At 48.9% G+C, this 21,425-nt stretch overlaps 2 protein-coding genes across 19 annotated transcripts in view; one reads left to right on the top strand and one right to left on the bottom strand.

Moving 5' to 3' along the window:
* NUMB (NUMB endocytic adaptor protein) overlaps window positions 1–8,734 on the top strand; it is a 196,311-nt gene extending 187,577 nt beyond the window's left edge. For 10 of the 14 annotated variants that reach the window (XM_050798737.1, XM_050798735.1, XM_050798742.1 and 7 more), the window contains 3 exons: window positions 940–1,086; window positions 4,575–4,721; window positions 6,650–8,734. In XM_050798737.1, coding sequence (XP_050654694.1) covers window positions 940–1,086; window positions 4,575–4,721; window positions 6,650–7,365 — 1,010 coding nt within the window. In that variant the 3' untranslated portion in view covers window positions 7,366–8,734. The remainder of the gene's footprint in view (window positions 1–939; window positions 1,087–4,574; window positions 4,722–6,649) is intronic. The other 4 variants (XM_050798745.1, XM_050798747.1, XM_050798746.1 and 1 more) reach the window with 1 other exon arrangement.
* Window positions 8,735–9,351: 617 nt separating this feature from the next.
* PAPLN (papilin, proteoglycan like sulfated glycoprotein) overlaps window positions 9,352–21,425 on the bottom strand; it is a 40,136-nt gene continuing 28,062 nt past the window's right edge. For all 5 annotated transcript variants that reach the window (XM_050798678.1, XM_050798677.1, XM_050798676.1 and 2 more), the window contains exons 20-27: window positions 20,963–21,100; window positions 20,043–20,167; window positions 19,652–19,790; window positions 18,880–19,017; window positions 17,763–17,890; window positions 17,560–17,668; window positions 15,663–15,829; window positions 9,352–11,473 (exon numbers count right to left, since the gene is read on the bottom strand). In XM_050798678.1, coding sequence (XP_050654635.1) covers window positions 11,304–11,473; window positions 15,663–15,829; window positions 17,560–17,668; window positions 17,763–17,890; window positions 18,880–19,017; window positions 19,652–19,790; window positions 20,043–20,167; window positions 20,963–21,100 — 1,114 coding nt within the window. In that variant the 3' untranslated portion in view covers window positions 9,352–11,303. The remainder of the gene's footprint in view (window positions 11,474–15,662; window positions 15,830–17,559; window positions 17,669–17,762; window positions 17,891–18,879; window positions 19,018–19,651; window positions 19,791–20,042; window positions 20,168–20,962; window positions 21,101–21,425) is intronic.

The following is a 21,425-nucleotide window of genomic DNA, read 5'->3' on the forward strand; positions in this document are numbered from 1 at the left end:
TAAAGTATTAGATCTGGTCAGTGGTTTTGTTGGGCTCTATTTTACCTCGCTCTGAGACATGTCAAGCCATTGCTATAACAGAATATGAGGAAGCTGTCTCAATAGGCCATTCCTACTGATGGTATAAAAGTACAGAGTTAAGTTCATCTGACAGATGAAACTAGGCCTAAAGAATAGTTGGACTAGATGATTACAGAGGGTCTTTTCAGCTCTCAGCTCAGGTACCTCATTTCAGCTCAGTCTCCTTCTAGGGCAGACAGGGAATAAAAACTATTATTCTCTTTACAGATGAGCAAACAGAGCTTTAGCACACATAATTAGCTTCCTTAGTGATACAAAAGTATCCTAGGGTCTGTATTAAGATTAAAGGCCCTAGCGTCCTACACCTCTGCTCACTTTTTCATGTTACATGATCATATGCTAAGTACTAGAGACTTTGGAGAAAAATGAGATTGATGATATTATCATAGTTGTTACAGAGAAAAGCACTGAGCATCCACTAGTGTCCCAGACTTTAACCCATTTTCCTGACAGAATTACTAAAGGCTCCAGAACCTAATTCAGATCACAGCCTTGAGAACACGTTGGAAGGCATACAGGTTGCATATGTCTTCTAGAAAGATCTGGCTAGCTAAACATCTTGGCACAAAAAGGACAGATTCCCAATAGTGTTATAAGAGGAGGAAATGAAGAAATAAGAGAGGAAGATGTGCCTTAGTACATTAATTGTTGACATTTTATACTTTCCCATCTGAAAAGCCAATGAAATTGTGGCCAGTAAATTTTTTGAAACTGGTTTTGTAGCCCCGCCATACAGTTAATTGAGCCTTTTTTTCCATAAACAAGAGATACTGTATAAAATGCCAGCTTGCATCATACTGTCAAATTTCAGAATTATTCTGTTTTTGTGTCTGGAGCCATTTTCTGTTTGCCTTGCAGTGCCAGAGGTAGAAGGGGAGGCAGAGAGCATCAGCTCCCTGTGCTCACAGATCACCAATGCCTTCAGCACACCTGAGGACCCCTTCTCATCTGCTCCAATGACCAAACCAGTGACAGTGGTGGCACCACAATCTCCTACCTTCCAAGGTTGGTACCCTCTGACCTGCTCAGCTGTTCTCTTTACAACCAGTACTTTTAGTACACTGCTCACTGACTGTAAGTTGGCATCCTGAGCTTCCCAACACCTGGTCAGACCCATTAATTTCTTATTTGATGTCTTAGATTCATTGATTTCTCTATTCAACAATGTCTTTGTGCTTTGTTCCCCTTCCTGTTTTCTAAGATGTCTGTGTTTGTCATTCTGCATGTGCCCATCTTTCACCCCATTCTATAAGAAATTTCTATAGTCCCAACCTACTACTTTATTTCCCACTTGACTGTTAAAGATCAGCATACCCAGCCAGTTTCCCAAAAGCAGTAGTCATCAGAATTGGTTCAAAGGTTATGCTTTCTTTAGTGTAGTTGTTCTCAACCAGGGGCAAAATTTGTCATTCACTGTCTGGAGACATTTTGGGGCTTTACAAGTTGGGGGTTGGGGGTGTTACTGGCATGTGGTTAGAGGCCAAGAATGCCACTAAACATCCTTCAGTGTAAAGGACAGCACCCACAACAAAGGATTATCCAGCCCAAAATGTCAGTGGTGCCAAGGTTGACAAGCCCTGGACTCACCTAGTCTCTGCCCTGTCAGAGAGGCTCATAAAGAAAAAGGCACTCCTTTGAGCTCTGTAGTTCATCTTCTATAACAAGTATCTTAAAATTTGCGTTTGTGGCATTGAAGAGTTAAAAGTTGTTTTCAGAGATACTAAATAGTGGATATTGACTTGGAGGTCAGCAAAGAATTTATGTAACTTAAATTACAGACTTGTAGAATTTCAGCGGCTATAATTGCTGTTTCTCCGTTTCTTTCGAAAGGAGCTCAGAGAAAGTTTTACTCTGGAGATAGTGCCCTGCTTCTACTGGAAGAACTGCACGCTTCTCCTCCAAGGGTCTTTTTCTTTTTTTTTTTTGAGACGGAGTCTCGCTCTGCCGCCCAGGCTGGAGTGCAGTGGCCGGATCTCAGCTCACTGCAAGCTCCGCCTCCCGGGTTTACGCCATTCTCCTGCCTCAGCCTCCCGAGTAGCTGGGACTACAGGCGCCCGCTACCTCGCCCGGCTAGTTTTTTGTATTTTTTAGTAGAGACGGGGTTTCACCATGTTAGCCAGGATGGTCTCGATCTCCCGACCTCGTGATCCGCCCGTCTCGGCCTCCCAAAGTGCTGGGATTACAGGCTTGAGCCACCGCGCCCGGCCTTCTTTTTCTTTTTAATAAACCTTCATAGTCATGTATACCAAATGACTTTTCATGTCATCTAACAAACATTTATAATACCAGTAATAATAGGCACAATTTATTGAGCACTTACACATTGCTTGCCACATTGTGGTAGGTATTCATGCATTATTTCATTTAATCCCCACAACAACCTTGTGAGGTAGGTGTTACAGATGAAAAAAAAAAAGAGGCTCAGAGAGGATAAGTAAATTGCCCAAATCATACAGACAGGATTTAAACTCAGGTCTTCCTGAATATAGTACCCATTACAATCTGCTGATTCTGCCTGCCTACAAGGCACTAAGTGCACACAATTGAATATTTCAGTTTCCTTTCCCTGCCTTTGAAGGGCTCCCAGTTTCTAGGTGAAAAAAAATTTATTTTGTCAACGAAAAAGCAAAGGCAGTCTTTTAGACAAATCCTAGGTAAATAGTACCAACACCGGCCAGGCGCAGTGGCTCACGCCTATAATCCCAACACTTTGGGAGGCTGAGGCAGGCAGATCGCCGGAGGTCAGGAGTTTGAGACCAGCCTAGCCAACATGATGAAACCCCGTCTCTACTAAAAATACAAAAGTTAGCCGGGCATGGTGGCAGGCACCTGTAATCTCAGCTACTCGGGAGGCTGAGGCAGGAGAATCACTTGAACCTGGGAGCCAGAGGTTGCAGTGAGCCGAGATCATTGCACTCCAGCCTGGGTGACAAGAGCGAGACCCCATCTCAAATATATATACATGGTACCAACACCATAGGCATAGGCTGTCCAGTCCTAAAAAGCACATAATTATATTGTAGGTCAAGGGAAGGTGCTTGTCTACACCATACTAAATGTTATTGAGAGTTGGGCTAAGGAGTAGAAACTAATATAGATATCTGGAATAAAAGGAACAAGCGTTTGCAGATTTTAATAAGGGGAGATGAGGAAAGAATAGTAGGTACTTTGTAATATTGTAAACATCACAGGGGGGAAAAACATCTTTGTAAAAAGTTGAAATTCTGTAGCAAATTACAAATTTATCAAGCAAATGAAAACATACCAACTTTGATTTCTCATCTGTAATAGGGGGATAATACCAGACTCATGGGGTTTTCGAGAGAATTAAATGAAATGATGCATGTAAAATATTAGCTTAATGACTAGCACATAATAACGAATCATGTACACATTTTAACTTTTGAAAAGGAAACAAGGAGTAATTTTTTTTTTTTTTTTTTTTGAGATGGAGTCTTACTCTATTGCCCAGGCTAGAGTGCAGTGGTGTGATCCCGGTTCATTGCAACCTCCGCCTCCCAGGTTCAAGCGATTCTCCTGCCTCAGCCTCCCTAGTAGCTAGGATTACAAGTGCACGCCACCATGCCCAGCTAATTTTTGTATTTTTAGTAGAGACGGGGTTTCGCCATGCTAGCCAGGCTGGTCTCGAACTCCTGACCTCAGGTGATCCACCCACCTCAGCCTCCCAAAGTGCTGGGATTACAGGCATAAGTCACCATGCCTGGCCTATTTTTTTTTTTTTTTTTTTTTTTGAGACGGAGTCTCGCTCTGTCGCCCAGGCTGGAGTGCAGTGGCCGGATCTCAGCTCACTGCAAGCTCCGCCTCCTGGGTTCACGCCATTCTCCTGCCTCAGCCTCCCGAGTAGCTGGGACTACAGGCGCCTGCCACCTCGCCCGGCTAGTTTTTTGTATTTTTTTTTAGTAGAGATGGGGTTTCACCGTGTTAGCCAGGATGGTCTCGATCTCCTGACCTCGTGATCCGCCCGTCTCGGCCTCCCAAAGTGCTGGGATTACAGGCTTGAGCCACCGCGCCCGGCCGCCTGGCCTATTTTTAACCAGTATTATTGTTAACATAATTTGACCTTTTGGAAAAGTGAAGAAGAGGGAAATGCTGTACCTACTTCATTGTGCCAAAGGCTAAGCTATATTTAGAATAGTTAGCTATTTTTTGCTACTCCTAAGACAGAGCAGCTCTGTTCACCTTAATTTGAAATTGTTGTTGTAGGTTTCATTTCCCCTCTCCCCATGAACATATTTTCCTAGGACAGTCATTTGACTTTACTATACAACCATTTAAAAATTACAACCTCTAATTCCTTCTTTGCCTAATGGTATGTACATCCAATGCAAGATATCATGGTTTTCCCAAATATCAACTCTTCTCTCTCTCCATTCCACCAGTATTGTACATTCACTTGACTGACGCAGCTCCAAGGGATCACTTGTACACCCTGCATGAATTAACTCCATTGATGTTGTCTGCTCCCATTGTAGCTAATGGCACTGACTCAGCCTTCCATGTGCTTGCTGCTAAGCCAGCCCATACTGCTCTAGCACCCGTAGCAATGCCTGTGCGTGAAACCAACCCTTGGGCCCATGCCCCTGATGCTGCTAACAAGGAAATTGCAGCCACATGTTCGGGTAAGGTGGCCACAGATGGTGTTGAGGATTTCTGGGATCAGATAAGTGACCCTGGTTCTAAAACTCAGCCAGTTAGCTGAGTGGGAACTAGGGAGGAATCCTTTCAGGAAACCTACGTTCCCTCCTGGAAATAAGCTGCTTACATAAGGATGGTGAAGGAGAACAAAAGAGAGACTGATAGTCATTAGGACTGTGGAACCAAACCATCCGTAGAGCTTTTATAAAATACAGATTCCGGCTAGGCGTGGTGACTCATGCCTGTAATCCCAGCAGTTTGGGAGGCCGAGGTGGGTGGATCACGAGGTCAGGAGATTGAGACCATCCTGGCCAACATGGTGAAACCCTGTCTTTATTTAGCCAGATGTGGTGGCATGCACGTATAGTCTAGTCCTAGCTACTTGAGGCTGAGGCAGGAGAATCGCTTGAACCCGGGAGACGGAGGTTGCAGTGAGCCAAGATTGTGCCACTGCACTCCAGCCTGAGCGCCAGAGCAATACTCTGTCTCAAAAAAAGAAAAAAAAAAAGTAGATTCCAGGGCCCCACCTCAGAAAATCCATCACTGGATTTGGTGACGTGCAGACATGCCTATAGAAAGAGGAGGCCCTGCCTCGTACAATAGGAGGCCTACAAAAAGTGTTACAAAAAGCACTTCATTTTTGCTTTTTTGTACCTTCTAGTTTTTCTGTAAAAAACATCTATTAATTATAATAACCAAAAAAAAATTTTTTTTTTTTTTTTGAGACGGAGTATTGTTCTGTCACCCAGGCTGGAGTGCAGTGGCACAATCTTGGCTCACTGCAACCTCCATCTCTAGGGTTCAAGCAACTCTCCTGCCTCAGCCTCCCGAGTAGCTGGGACTACAGGTACATGTCACCATGCCCAACTCATTTTTGTACTTTTAGCAGAAATGGGGTTTCACCATGTTGGCCAGGCTGGTTTTGAACTGACCTCGTGATCCACCCACCTTGGCCTCCAAAAGTGCTGGGATTATAGGTGTGAGCCACCACACCTGGCCTCAAAAGGTTTTAACATAAGTAATACAGGCAGTTCACCACAAAGACAACATATTTCTGGAAGCCAGGCAGGGGCCAGCAAGATATGGCCAGATTACTGGTTATTTTCTTTTTGCTCTGTGAGAGCAGAAGATGAATTGCCTTGGGCCCTTTAGAGGATGTGCAAGCTAGGTTTTTTTTGTTTGTTCGTTTTCTGAGACAGAGTCTTGGTCTGTCACCAGGCCGGAGTATCTCGGTTCACTGCACCCTCTGCCTCTCAGGTTCAAGCAATTCTCTTGCCTCAGCCTCCTGAGTAGCTGGGACTACAGATACATATCACCACGCCCAGCTAATTTTTATATTTTTAGTAGAGACGGGGTTTCATCATGTTGGCCAGGATAGTCTCGATCTCTCGACCTTAGGTGATCCGCCCACCTCGGCGCGCCTGGGTTTGTTTTTTTTTTTTTTTTTTTTTTTTTTTTTAAGACAGAGTTCTCACTGTGTTGCCCAGGCCAGACTGCAGTGGCATAGTCATAGCTCACTGCAGCCTCGAACTCTTGGGCTCAAGTAGTCCTCCTGCCTCAACCTCACAAGTAGCCGGGATGACAGGTGCGAGCCACCACAACCAGCTAGTTTCTGTATTGTGGATGAGCCATACCAACAGGGAGGGGTTTCTGACATCAGTCAGCTGCCTTGGTTTAATGCATTTGAGCTATATCTAGACAGTGCTTCAGTGTGGCTGACACAGCAGCATGGTCTTGACAAGTTTTCTTCATCCTACCACAAAATCCCAGTTGGTAATAGACTTTCCTCCTACCTATCAAAACCACAAAATGTCCCACTGGGGTGACATGTTGTACATGTTAGGATCATTCAAATAAGGTAAGGAAAGATGCCCCTAACGGATTCTTTTGTCTCTCATCTTGTTGGTTCCAGGGACCGAGTGGGGTCAATCTTCTGGTGCTGCCTCTCCAGGTCTCTTCCAGGCCGGTCATAGACGTACTCCCTCTGAGGCCGACCGATGGTTAGAAGAGGTGTCTAAGAGCGTCCGGGCTCAGCAGCCCCAGGCATCAGCTGCTCCTCTGCAGCCAGTTCTCCAGCCTCCTCCACCCACTGCCATCTCCCAGCCAGCACCACCTTTCCAAGGGAATGCATTCCTCACCTCTCAGCCTGTGCCAGTGGGTGTAGTCCCAGCCCTGCAGCCAGCCTTTGTCCCTGCCCAGTCTTATCCTGTGGCCAATGGAATGCCCTATCCAGCCCCTAATGTGCCTGTGGTGGGCATCACTCCCTCCCAGATGGTGGCCAACGTATTTGGCACTGCAGGCCACCCTCAGGCTGCCCACCCCCATCAGTCACCCAGCCTGGTCAGGCAGCAGACATTCCCTCACTACGAGGCAAGCAGTGCTACCACCAGTCCCTTCTTTAAGCCTCCTGCTCAGCACCTCAACGGTTCTGCAGCTTTCAATGGTATACATGATGGCAGGTTGGCCTCAGCAGACAAGCATACAGAGGTTCCTACAGGCACCTGCCCAGTGGATCCTTTTGAAGCCCAGTGGGCTGCATTAGAAAACAAGTCCAAGCAGCGTACTAATCCCTCCCCTACCAACCCTTTCTCCAGTGACTTACAGAAGACGTTTGAAATTGAACTTTAAGCAATCCCTATGGCTGTGTATCTTGTCCATACCAGACAGGGAGCAGGGGGTAGAGGTCAAAGGAGCAAAACAGACTTTGTCTCCTGATTAGTACTCTTTTCACTAATCCCAAAGGTCCCAAGGAACAAGTCCAGGCCCAGAGTACTGTGAGGGGTGATTTTGAAAGATGTGGGAAAAAGCATTCCTAGAGAAAAGCTGCCTTGCAATTAGGCTAAAGAAGTCAAGGAAATGTTGCTTTCTGTACTCCTTCTTCCCTCACCCCCTTACAAATCTCTAGCAACAGAGAGGCAAAGTATCTGAACAAGAATCTATATTCAAAGCACATTTACTGAAATATAAAACAACAGGAAGCAAAGCAATCTCCCTTTGTTTTTCAGGCCATTCACCTGCCTCCTGTCAGTAGTGGCCTGTATTCGAAATCAAGAAAGAACAGGGTGGTTTGTGTTCAGGCTAGGGAAGAGAGAGGCAGGCTCTGCTGCCAGAATTCCCAGGAGGGCATATCAGCAACTGCCCAGCAGAGCTATATTTTGGGGGAGAAGTTGAGCTTCCATTTTGAGTAACAGAATAAATATTATATATATCAAAAGCCAAAATCTTTATTTTTATGCATTTAGAATATTTTAAATAGTTCTCAGATATTAAAAAGTTGTATGAGTTGTAAGTAATCTTGCCAAAGGTAAAGGGGTTAGTTGTAAGAAATTGTACATAAGATTGATTTATCATTGATGCCTACTGAAGTAAAAAGAGGAAAGGCTGGAAGCTGCAGACAGGATCCCTAGCTTGTTTTCTGTCCTTCATTGTAAGTAGCACATTGCAACAACAATCATGCTTATGACCAATACAGTCATTAGGTTGTAGTTTTTTTTTAAATAAAGGAAAAGCAGTATTGTCCTGGTTTTAAGCTTATGATGGAATTCTAATGTCATTATTTTAATGGAATCAATCTAAATATGCTGTATAGAGAATGTATCTTTTATATATTGCTGCAATTTCCTTATGTTAATCCTTTAACACTAAGGTAACATGACATAATCATACCATAGAAGGGAACACAGGTTACCATATTGGTTTGTAATATGGGTCTTGATGGGTTTTGTTTTATCCTTTAAATTTTGTTCCCATGAGTTTTGTGGGGATGGGGATGGGGATTCTGGTTTTATTAGCTTTGTGTGTGTCCTCTTCTCCCAAACCTCCTTTCGGTGAGAACATCCCCTTGACAGTTGCAGCCTCTTGACCTCGGATAACAATAAGAGAGCTCATCTCATTTTTACTTTTGAACGTTGGCCTTACAATCAAATGTAAGTTATATATATTTGTACTGATGAAAATTTATAATCTGCTTTAACAAAAATAAATGTTCGTGGTAGAAGCTTTTGCCCATGAAGGGCTATTCTTTCCCCTTTCCTTTATTAGTAAATGAATGTACTTTTCATTCTTTTGGTCTCTCTCTCCATTCTACTGCTGCTGCAAATCCCTAGTTTAGTGACTAGAAAAATACCCTTAAGATTCATATTTTCATTCATACTTTAAGCTTAAGTTAATCCTGAGTGTATCTCTAAAGTCAGATTCTTGCTGCTCAAAGTGTGGTCTGGAACAGCAGCATGGATGTCACCTAGGAGCTGGTTAGACATGCAGTCTCAGCCGCACCCCAGGACTGGGGCAGTGCCTCTCAACCTGGGCTATGCAGTAGAATCACCTGAGGATACTGTTTCAAAATCCTAACGCCTGGCCTATATTCCAGACCAATTAAATCAAAATGTTAGTGGGGCAGCGGGGCCCCCCAGGTTGTGTTTTGGATTTTTTTAAGCTTGCAATATGGTAGAAAGTTGAGAACCACTGGCCTAGAATGAGTTTTACCTCTAATCTTAGCCCACTCTTCTATGACTGGTTCTATTAGAACTAGTTAGCTGCTAGTTAACCTCAAACTTACCTTCTGACGTGTTTATACCAATAGGCCAAATTCTGGTTTAATTAAACTGGGGAGTCCAAGAAAGTGGCCTTTATTTTCCAATTTCTATAGCAAAACCAGCCATAAGTGAACATGGATGCTCTTCAGTATTTTTCCAGTATTAAATGAAAAAAGACCTCTGCCCCAGCCCACATTTCCTTTGTTGAATGAGTAGTAGCAGACTGAGAAGTGTCACTCACCCATGATGCGGTTTGTCCCTTTTCCAGCCAGTGTGTTGGTAATAAAAGTCACCCTTCAGAGCTTTGGTCCCTGTAATGCCTCTTTCCTGTGTCCAGGAATAACCTTTGCTACTAGGCAGTCCTCTGGAAAATTTGTAGACGGTTAAAGTGGAAAGGGACTTGGAAGCTCATAGAATCCATGCTTCTTGTTTTAGCATCAAGGAATTAGAGGTCCTGAGAGATGAAGAATGTTGTCTTCCAACTCAAACCATTTCTGAAACCATTTCCCTGTTACTGCATTGCCCACCACCCTTCCCCATTCGTATCCTCATCCTGCTAATGCTGTTTTTAATGACAGTCTGATTTTTCTCTGGCAGCAAACATTTTGCTTCACAGATTCCTACTTAAGGAAGAGAGGGGTTCCTCATTGTCACTGTACAGAGCAGGCTGGTCAGCTTTATACAGGTGCAGGTGAACCTTCACAGCCAGATTTGCATGTTGGCCTCAGGAGGGCTTCAAGGTCCAACATCTCGATGACGTAAGGAGCTTTTCTAGTTCTTTCATGCTCAGATAACAGTGCTAACTGCTGCTGTCTCATCAGAAATCCCTGTTTGAGGTCTTACATCTATTCCATTTTGCCAACAAGGGTTATGCAGTTAACCCTCTGCACCGGATTTAGAGCTGACTGAGGCACTGCCTAGAAGGGTGAGTGAGACTAGAGCAAGGAACCACGGCTGGTTGTAGCACAGAATACTTCCCTGATACAGCAAGAGTTAGCATGCCCCTTAAAAAACAGGTGTTAACTTTGAAATCATTACACATCTCCCTGTCCAGCTTTAAATTAAGTGGAGCCCTGACAGCTAACTTTAAAACACACTGATGGGCCGGGCACAGTGGCTCATGCCTGTAATCCCAGCACTGTGGGAGGCCGAGATGGGCGGATCACCCGAGGTCGGGAGTTCAAGACCAGCCTGACCAACATGGAGAAACCCCGTCTCTACTAAAAATACAAAATTAGCCAGGCATAGTGGCACATGCCTGTAATCCCAGCTACTCGGGAGGCTGAGGCAGGAGAATCTCTTGAACCCAGGAAGCAGAGGTTGCGGTGAGCCAAGATCGCACCATTGTACTCCAGCCTGGGCAAGAAGAGTGAAACTGTCTCAAAAAAAAAAAAAAAATTAAAAATCAAAAAATGTATTGATGGCTGGGCATGTTGGCTCATGCCTGTAATCCCAGCACTTTGGGAGGCTGAGGTGGGCAGATCATCTGAGGTCAGAAGTTCGAGACCACCCTGGCCAACATGGTGAAACCCTGTCTCTACTAAAAACACAAAAATTACCCAGGTGTGGTGGTAGGCATCTGTAATCCTAGCTACTCAGAAGGCTGACACAGGTGAATCACGAATCCAGGAGGCGGAGGTTGCAGTGAGCTGAGATTATGCCATTGCACTCCAGCCTGGGCAACGAGAGTGAAACTCAGTCTCAAAAAACAAACAAATGCATTGAACTATTCCTGTGTAACAGAAATTATAAAGGGAAGCTGTAAAGTAAAGGTTATTCTTATCCAAACAGATTGCTCTTCTTGACAGCAGCCTGTGGTTATGTCAGAGATGTAAACACTGCTGCAGGCTACAGAGGGAAGCTGGTACTGGCTGCTGTTGTGGCTAAATACTGGGTGGGTTTTTGAAAGAGCCAATGTATTCCAGAAGATAACTCCCTTTGCCAGCCAGAGAGAGGAAGCCAAGAGTCCATCTTCCTTTCTTCCCAGCTCTATGAACTATTTTGGACTGGGGCTGGAACTAGCCTTCATCCCTACTGCCAGATGGGCTGAGCGTGAGGCTGGAAACGTGAACAGCTGGCACAGCAGAAGCTGGAGTAATACTCGTTGCCACAGAGCTGGGCCTGTAGGATCAAATCACAGTTGGCCAGCTCTGGCTGGTCGATGCACTCTCTGCCAGGGTCCCTGGGCTGGGTGGTGGGTGCTGCAGAAAAACGGGGGAAAGAGAAGGTGGTGAGGAAGCTCTGCGTATGCTGAAAATTCTCACCTGCCATTTCATTTCCTCAAAGGAACACAGCATTGTAACTGCCAGATTCAAAATGAAGTGCACTTACCCTGTAACCTTTTAACAACCATACGTACAAACTCTATGAGGGATGATGATTTCTTTTTTTTTTTTTTTTTTTTTTTTTTTTGAGACGGAGTCTCGCTCTGTCGCCCAGGCTGGAGTGCAGTGGCCGGATCTCAGCTCACTGCAAGCTCCGCCTCCCGGGTTTACGCCATTCTCCTGCCTCAGCCTCCCGAGTAGCTGGGACTACAGGCGCCCGCCACCGCGCCCGGCTAGTTTTTTGTATTTTTTAGTAGAGACGGGGTTTCACCGTGCTAGCCAGGATGGTCTCGATCTCCTGACCTCGTGATCCGCCCGTCTCGGCCTCCCAAAGTGCTGGGATTACAGGCTTGAGCCACCGCGCCCGGCCGAGATGATGATTTCTACCTGTTTTTTGACCTCACTTCAACACGCAGTGGTCCTCCCGTTATTATTTGTGGCCTCAGCCCAGTGAACAGCTCTTCCTAGACTCCCAAATATTTATTGACTGGATGATTAAACATCTCTTGAAGTTAACTCCTTATTTTTGAGACCTGAATTACTAAATGACAACTGGTTTGGCCTCTGGATTGGGAGAGCAGGTAGGATCAGCCCCAAGTAAAATTTTGAGTTAGCAAGAGCTCTTATCTTTTCCCTTTCTCTGCTGGGTTCCTCCAACCATCAAAGTTTTGTCCCTTCAATATCACCAGCTTATCTTAGTCACCTGGGTCCTCATCATTCCAGTTTTTCACTCTCCCCAGAGGAAGCAATGCATATTAGACAAGGTAATAGGAAAACAGTCCTTTTAACGGTGGCTCTAATGCTATACTGAGAACAAAGCCCTTATTTTATCTCCCTCTGTACTTACTAGGAACATCTATATCTCATAACTCCCTATTAAGGGTTTCATTCAGCTGGGTGTGATGGCTCATGCCTGTAATCCCAGCACTTTGTGAGGCCAAGGCGGGCAGATCACAAGGTCAGGAGTTTGAGACCACCCTGGTCAATATGGTGAAACCCCGTCTCTACTAAAAATGCAAAAATTAGCCAGGCATGGTGGCGTACCCCTGTATTCCCAGCTACTCGGGAGGCTGAGGCAGAAGAATTGCTTGAACCCCAGAGGCAGAGGTTGCAGTGAGCTGAGACCACACCACTGCACTCCAGCCTGGGTGACAGAGCAAGACTGTCTCAAAAAAAAAAAAAAAAAAAAAAAGTTTCATTCTACTGCTTCATCTCTCTTCTGAAAGGAGTTCTTAAAACTCAGCTGACTTAGACCAGAGCAGTATCTTCCCTGAAGTCAGACCTCAGGCAGCCAGAGAAAGCTTATCTTTCTCCTCTCTCCCCTTGTTTCCTCACAAAATACCGCTAAAAGACTGTACCTAGCAGCAAACAACCTTACAAAGGTTTGGTATGTTGGTATAACCAGAATATTACCTACCTAAGTTTACATAGATAACAAAGCCATTAATGCATATTGTTTCTAAAAATCTAACTTTGGTATCAACTCTGTCTGAGCTGGTACAGCCCAAGACCTATCATAGAGGGAACTCAGCATAGTGATTAAACACACCAGCTCTGGACCCAGACTGCCTGGGCTCAATCTGGGCTCTGCCACTTACCAGCTGGGTAACTCTGGGCAGGTTGCTTAAGCCCTTTATGCACATTTCTTCATCTGTGAAATGGGACTAATAATAGCACCTACTTCACAGTGAGGTTGAGAAGTCCTCCCAGTAGAGCTATGTCCCTTTTACCTCAGCCTGACTACCCCAAGGCCTCCTACCCTGGTGCTAACACTGAAATTCAATGTGCCACCCAACCACGAGTAGGGCAGGGTTAGGCAGCCTCACGCCATGTGACCCAACAAAAAATGAACAGGTGAGAGCAGCCAGCAGAGGACCGGAAGACAGTGGCCAGACTGAGGCCATGTCTGTCTCATTGGGCACACATCTCAGGTCATTTCAGCTTGGTGACCAGGTATCAGGCAAGTTTCTCTTTTTTTTTTCCATATAATCCCATCTGGAGCTCATCGCAAACATAATGTCTAGATCCTCTTAACAGTTCTCTCACTGTGAATACTTCAGCAAATCCAAATTGCCTGTAAGATGCATTATTTTTGTACCAAGAAAATAACACTGCCAATGAAATGACACAATTCTGATACCATCAATTAGGATGCAGACCAACTTCAGAGATGTGAAAAGATGTGAAATCTGCATTTTGCTTTGTCTCAGAGCCTTGATTTGGTTATTATGTAGACAAGGTCAACCTTCTGGACATGATACAGGTGAAAAGTAGTCCCTGGAGTGTGGTGCTTCTGCCAAGGTTACTCCATCATTGTGCAGGCAGGCACTTAGTCACCAAGTATCTGAGTGTTGCGGCTCTTGTAGCCCAGCAAGCAGGAGGGAATGGAGGGAAGATCGGGCTGTAACGCTCCCGTTCACCAAGCTGCGAGCGACGGGAACATTTGCCCCTGTAACACCCCCTTGGGGCTCCGCGGTTGCTGGCATCTCCGAGTGCGCCACCCTGTTCTCCTTGTCTATACGTCAGCACCCAGCGCGGAGCCGCCACGGGCGTGGATCCGGGCAGGTAGCGCCAGCGGAGCACAGCCTGCGGGGCCGAGTGGGCGGAGCAAGACCGTGGGCCGAGCGAGGCCCGGGACAGAGGTCCAGGCGGCGGGCTGGCGAAGCGGCAGGAAGGAACCCTGTAACCCTCCCTCCCGCTCGAGCAACAAGTGAGAAGCCGCTGGGTACCGTTTCCTGCCACAACACTAGCACCTAGTGATGCCAAGCACTGAGCTGGGCCCTGGGGAGGCAAATCCCAACTGCTGCCTAAAGAGACCATAGACAGGAAGCCAACAAGTCAGTCTCACTCACAAAGCAACATTTCAGCCACATTCAACTTCTAGTACTGGCCAGTCTCCACCCACAGCCTGGCAGCCAGGAGGCAGCCAGGCCTGCCCCTCTTAGTGTAGCCATGCTCCTGGCATGGCGCTACAGCCCTGATTGTCAGGAATGCCCAGAAGACCAGGCAGGAAGGGCCCTGGCACACTCCACCAAGGCCTGTATCAGGCCTGTGAGAACTGGCAGCTTGGCCCGAGGTACCACTCTGTCTTCAGTCCCTCAGTGAACAAAAACCAAGGACACAAGGAAGCACAGGCTGGGGGGTGAGCAAAGCCCTTTCCCCCTTTCCCTCTTGCTGATTTAAACATATCTCTTGTAAGTATGAACACTGAGCCACAGTCTGTTTCATCAGTTCTGATGTGGACTTATTTTCACATCTCTCAAGTTGGTCTGCATCCTAACTGATGGTATCAGAATTGTGTCATTTCATTGGCAGTATTTTTTTCTTGGTACAAAAGTAATGCATCTTACAGGCAATTTGGATTTGTTGAAGTATGATAGAGTAGTAGCTAGAGGAGGTAAGGCTACAATATCAAATATCAAATGATGCAAGTAAGAGGCCACTTAGGTACAAGTATAGTAATTTCGTGGGGGAAAAAAAAACATGGGGAGTCAAAAGACAGGAGCTCTAGTCCCAGGTGGGCCTCATTTGCTGTGTGACCAGTGGAAACACCACTTATGCTCTCTGCATACCTGTCTCATTTGTAAAATAGTGGTGATAATCCCTGCCTTTTCCTTTCTGGGTTATATGGTCAAATGGCCATAAAGGCACTTTTCAGTCACAGAACCACCTTTTTGCCACCCTGATTACAGTGGACAGATTTTAAGTGGTCTGCCTTAAGTTTTAAGTTTTATAATGAAATTCCAGGCAGCCATATGTCTCAAAATCGGTGAGTCTGAATGTCCTGCATGCATTAATGTCTATTAAGCTATCTCCTGGGGCCCAGCAGAGCATCATTTCCTTCATCTCCATTACAACCCTCTCAGGTGGTAGAGCAGTCCCACTGTAGAGAGTAGGAAAATGAGGCTCAGGAAGGTAAGCCCCTTGCCCCAAGTCACACTACCAGCAACTGGCAGGGTGAGCCAGGATTCAAACCAGAGTCCCTCAGACTGCAGAACCAGCCCTCGAGAACCAGTCAATATACAGGGGAATGCCCTTCCCATCCCCAGATATAGACCTTTCCTACCTGGTGAGACCACCTTCACCTCGGTGCTGCGGCTGACTGCCTGACTCCCCTGGTAGGCGCTGCATGTGTAGGAGCCCTCATCCCTGACCCGCAAGTTGTAGATGAGCAGTGTGCCATCTGGGGACTGGTGGACACGGTGGCCGTCAGCCTGCACAGGTAGCCCATTCCTGGAGGAGAGAGGACACTGGGAGAGCTATCAAGGGCCTCCGGAGGCCTGGGAGACAGAGGGAAGAGGTAATCAAAGGCCGTTCTAGAGTCAACCATTCCCACCCCTTGAGGGCAAAGAGGTGGAGGAGAGGGAGAAATAAAAAATGACCAAGGTTTCTAGCTTAAGCGGGTTACTGGGTGACGGTGGTGCCCCTCCAACCTTGGGCGATCCAAGGCTGGGGTGAATGGTGAGGTTATTTTCTGCTATTTCAAATTTGAGGTGCCTGTGAGATAGCAGGAGGCCTTAGATTTGAAGTGTGGAGCTCAAGGGTCCAGACCCAGATAGTGTGTCAGCATCGCACTGACTCAGCAAAGTGCATGTCTATGAGGTGATCCAAGTCACACAGGAAGAAACCAAGGACAGGCCCTGAGGCACATCAGAAGACAGTGGTTCCTGGAGCCAAGGGAAGGGAGAATTTCAAGAAGGAGCATACGGCAAGCAGAACAACACTACAGGTCACGTAAAGACTGCCAGGTGTCCAGTGGAGTTAGGGAAAGAGGCAGTGACCTTGGCCAGGAGAGTGTCCTGGAGCAGGGGCTGATGTGCGGCCCCACTGCAGGCCCTGAGAAGTGAGTAGGGAGATGAACAGGCAGAGGCAATCAACATGGACAGCTGTAAAGGGGACACTGTGTCAGCGTAGGGTCTGCAGGAACATAGAGGCTCAATGGAAGGTGGTTGTGAAGAGGGGAGTTCTATGCATGTTTGCTGCTGGAAAGATCCAGGAGAGGCCAGTGTGGAGAGGCAGGCCTGACAAGCTGATCAGGGGACGGCTGGACTGAGCACACCAGTGGGGAAACCTCTAGCAGCTCCCACTGCCTTCCCTGGGCTCGAGGCCACACAAGACACAGATGCCCTCTGCAACCCCATCACCTCTCCTGGCCAGTGCATTGGCCGGTTCCCATCCTGGTGTCCTCTCTCAGTGTCCACCTTTGGCACTTGCTGCTTCCTTTACCAAGAACATCCTTTGCCATCCTTAGCTATTACAGTGCAGCCAGAGTCATTTCCTGGCCCCCCCCTTCCTTGACACTCCTCTGTGCACAGAGGGCACTTACAGCAAAACACATCTGGAGCTCCTGGGATGCTGGGCCATCTGCCTGGGAGTACCCTGGGGCTCAGGTGACCCCAGGATTCCCAGAACCTAGCCTAGTCCTGACACATTACAGGGAGGGAGGGGGCAAAAAATGTCTACTAAATGAATGGACAAATATAAAACCGATTGATCTGGGGTAAAAGACCACTGAAGTCCCCAAAGCTGAGTGTAGTCCAATGGTTCACAGCCCCAGGAGAGATTTTGCCACGAGGGGACATTTGGCAGTGGGTCTGGAGACATTCTTTATTGTCATGACTTTGGGGAGGGTGCTCCTGGCGTCTAGTGGGTAGATGCCCTGGATGCTGCTAAACATCCTGCAAAGCACAGGACAGCCCTCAGCAACCAAAACTTACCAGCTCCAAACTGTCAGTGGTGTTGAGGTTAGGAAACCCTAGTGTAGCCCAACCAGCAGAGAGCCAGTGGCCCTACAGAGCTTCGCTCTGTAGGGATGAGGGTGCTGCAGCCCTGTTCCCTGGCACCAGGCCTGGAAGCCGGAATGGAAGCAATGGTGACACTGACATCCCTGGCAGAAAGGCAGACATCCACACCGGAGGTTGTGAAGGTCTGGGGGTGGGGACGGCTTGGAATAGAGCCTTTACCTGGACCACCGAATGTTCACACTTTCTCCTGCTACCACACACAACAGCCTGGCGGTGTCACCTTCTGCCACTGTCACAGTAGGGGGCAGTCCTGAGATTGTCAGCTCCCCTGGGCACAAGGACAAGTCATTGTCAGCCACTATGAAGATCCTGCCCTACCCCTGCCACCTGACCTCAAAGGCCACTCAGGACTGCCACTTTACCCAGAACTCTGAGCTGGACCCATCGCTGGTCTCGGTCCCGCCCATTGGAAGCGACACAGGTATAGAAGCCGCCATCTTCTACAGCCACTCGGCTGATGACCAGGGAGCCATCAGGCTGCAGCTGGTGTCTGGGAACCAAGTACAGCCAGTTGGCTCCAGCCCAAGGAGCCTCCCCTCTCCTCCAGCTCTGTCCATCGAGCATGGGGTCAGGGAGGGAACACAAGGTCTTCCAGGTCCCTGGTGAGAGGCTAAACATCCCCTAGTGTTTGGTGGGGTCTGATGAAAGGACCATTTGGCCTCAGACTTTACACCTGCAGCTGCTGGTGCTTTCAGTGGTGTGATCTCGGTTCACTGCAACCTCTGCCACCCGAGTTCAAGCAATTCTGCCTCAGCCTCCCGAGTAGCTGGGACTACAGGCATGTGCCACTACACCTGGCTATTTTTGTATTTTTAGTAGAGATGGGGTTTCAGCAGCTTGGCCAGGCTGGTCTTGAACTCCTGACCTCATGATCCACCCATCTCGGCCTCCCAAAGTACTGGGATTACAGGTGTGAGCCACTGCGCCCGGCCGAAAATGTCTGGCCTTCAAGCTTCGCAATATAAACCATTTCAAGTTTTCTGAAACAAAATTTCAATTTGGGTTTCTAGTTTTTGCTATACTCATTTAGTGGGCTCAAATACTGGTTCTGCTGCTTATAAGCTGTGTGGTGTTAAGCTTCTGTGTGTAAAATGGGGGAAAAACAGCACCTGATCAATACGGCTTTTTTGCAGGTCACGTGATAGGAACAAGCCTCACACTCAGTGCCCGCTCAGTAAAGGGTAGCGATTGTGATTACAGCTGGGAATGTGTTCTGACTCCGTTTCCTCCTTCCGCCATCACCTCTGTTAACTGGCCTCTTATTTCTGTCCACTAACCACATTCTGGAAAGGCCCAGAGACTCAAATGTTAGCCAACCCAAGGAGCCCTTTGCCCAGCTGCTCCATCTCTCGAAAGGCCCTGGAGTCCGGCTGAGAACTGGCCATGACGATGCCCAGCAGCTCCCTTCCCCGGTGGCCTCCACAGGATAAGGTGGGGCTGGAGGCAGAATAGGAGGAAGGGGAGAGGAGTCAAATAAACCTGGGAGAAGAGACAGGCTGCCCATCTCTCTGCCACTCAATGGCTGGGGGCGGGAAGCCTTCGGCACGGCAGGTCATCCGGATCCGCTGACCTGGACTGGCGTCCACCACCCGGGGCTGGTTCTGGTCCAAACGCAGCCTGCCAAACGAGCAGCCCACAGCATGAGGGGCCCTTGCTGCTGCCCCCGCCCACTCCCATGGGGACCTCTGCACAAGCCTGGTGGCCCCTTCTCCCTCTCCAGCCAGATTCAGCTTCCTAAAATTCCCTGCCTTGTTCTGGTTAGAAACTCAATAACTACCTGGGGTGAAGTCTAAAGCTGCCTCCCCACCACCACCACTCCCTGCCCGTCCACCATGGCTGGCCAGACACACCCACCAGCCAGGATCCCCATCTGTCACCCCCCACCCTGCACACTTGCCACTAGGTCTCCGAGTTGGGCACCCCTCCGGTCCTCCACATCCCCCCTGTAAACTGAACCACTCCTCAAGGCCAGCTCAAGACGCTCCCCAAAGAAGCCGGCTCAGGCCCTCTAGCTCTGTGTGCCCTTCCCTTCCTCAGTTCCTGAGTCCTGAGCCTGTGGAACCGTTCCCAGAAGCTTCCTCCTCAACAGGCCCAGCTCCAGGAACCCTGTTTTTCTAGGCCTGGCCTCCCAGAGCCCTGAGCAGGGGCCAGCAAGGCCTGGTCACAGCAGACCTTCCCCTCCTCACCCACTGAGACCCCCGGCCCTGGCCCTGGCATGGGGGAGGGCAAGATGGCATTGCTGAGTTCTTACCTGTTTGCAGGCTGTGTGTGTGAAGAGGGGATGGCCCCCAGGGCCCCAGCAGCCCCCGCTTGGCCAAAGTCCTGACCTGGGTCCCTGGGCTGAGGGATGCGGCTCAGCTCAGCCTCAGACAGCACGGCCATGTCATTTCCTGTCATGAGGCCAGGAGAAACAAGGTGTGAGCTGTGGGGAAAAGGGAGTAGAAGGGAGGGTGGGCCATGAGACCAGCAGGGACTTGTGGAGAAATGAGGGCTACAGGGTGGTCCCTGCCAGCACAAGGAATTGACTCAGGGAGACACCCTGGGTCCCTCTAGCGTGAGGCAGCCCTCGCGTAGGCACCCCATCCTGGCCTTCCCACTCGGGCCCCTGAGAATGCACTGGTGGATGGGGTGGAGACAGAGACCTATGATGCGAAGCTGGATCTTCTGGGAGTCGTGGCCTGGCCGGGTGCTGCCACAGCTGTAGGTGCCCTCGTCCTCTGCCTGCAGGGGGTGGATGATCAGGGAGCCATCGGACTGCAGCCTGTGCCTGAGTGGGGTGGTGTGGGGGTGAGCTCTGGGCTCCCAAAGTCAACAGTGAGTCTTCCCTCAGCCTCAGTGCTCCTGCCAGAGGAGATCAGAGTCCACAGGGCACCCTCCCACCCCAAGCGAGCCTGGGGGAATGCTTCAGGGGAGGCTGTCACACACACCTGTCAGAGGAGGTGGGGGAGCTGTCACACACACCTGTCAGAGGAGGTGGAGGGAGCTGTCACACACACCTGTCAGAGGAGGTGGAGGGAGCTGTCACACACACCTGTCAGAGGAGGTGGGGGAGCTGTCACACACACCTGTCAGAGGAGGTGGGGGAGCTGTCACACACACCTGTCAGAGGAGGTGGAGGGAGCTGTCACACACACCTGTCAGAGGAGGTGGGGGAGCTGTCACACACACCTGTCAGAGGAGGTGGAGGGAGCTGTCACACACACCTGTCAGAGGAGGTGGAGGGAGCTGTCACACACACCTGTCAGGGAAGGTGGGGTGGCTGTCACACCTGTCAGAGGAGGTGGGGGAGCTGTCACACACACCTGTCAGAGGAGGTGGGGGAGCTGTCACACACACCTGTCAGAGGAGGTGGAGGGAGCTGTCACACACACCTGTCAGGGAAGGTGGGGTGGCTGTCACACCTGTCAGAGGAGGTGGGGGAGCTGTCACACACACCTGTCAGAGGAGGTGGAGGGAGCTGTCACACACACCTGTCAGAGGAGGTCGGGGGGCTGTCACACACCAGTCAGGGAAGGTAGGGGGCTGTCACACCTGTCAGAGGAGGTGGGGGACTGTCACCCACCTGTCAGAGGAGATGGGCTGGCCATCTTTCTGCCAGGCAGCCTGGGATTCCGGGGCAGTGTCGTCTGAACAGGAGAGCCGCACCAACTGCCCCAGGACTGCCTGCACCAAGGAGGGCTCCACACCTGCCAAGCTGATCCTGGAGAGGTGGGAAGATCTGCTGACTGGCGCGAGCGCCAGGACCAGAACCCCCTAAGCAGTGTGTTCCACGCAGACAGCTTGGGGCCCATCCTATCACAGGCACTTTTGAGGTTAGAGGGTCCCTATGGGATGCAGAGCCCCAGAAGCCCATGGATTCAGGAATCCACCCTCCCCAACTTGCCCCCGGTGCCCCCATGCATTGCTGCCTCAACTTGTTCTTATAGCGGCAACAAGGTAGGTGCAAAGCCCGGGGGTGGAGAGAGGTCGGGAGGGATGGCACACACTGGGTTCATGTGGGGGCTAAACTACACGCTCGACCCATG

This window comes from Macaca thibetana, chromosome 7 (genome assembly GCF_024542745.1).
Source record: "Macaca thibetana thibetana isolate TM-01 chromosome 7, ASM2454274v1, whole genome shotgun sequence".
Classification (NCBI taxonomy): domain Eukaryota; kingdom Metazoa; phylum Chordata; class Mammalia; order Primates; family Cercopithecidae; genus Macaca; species Macaca thibetana.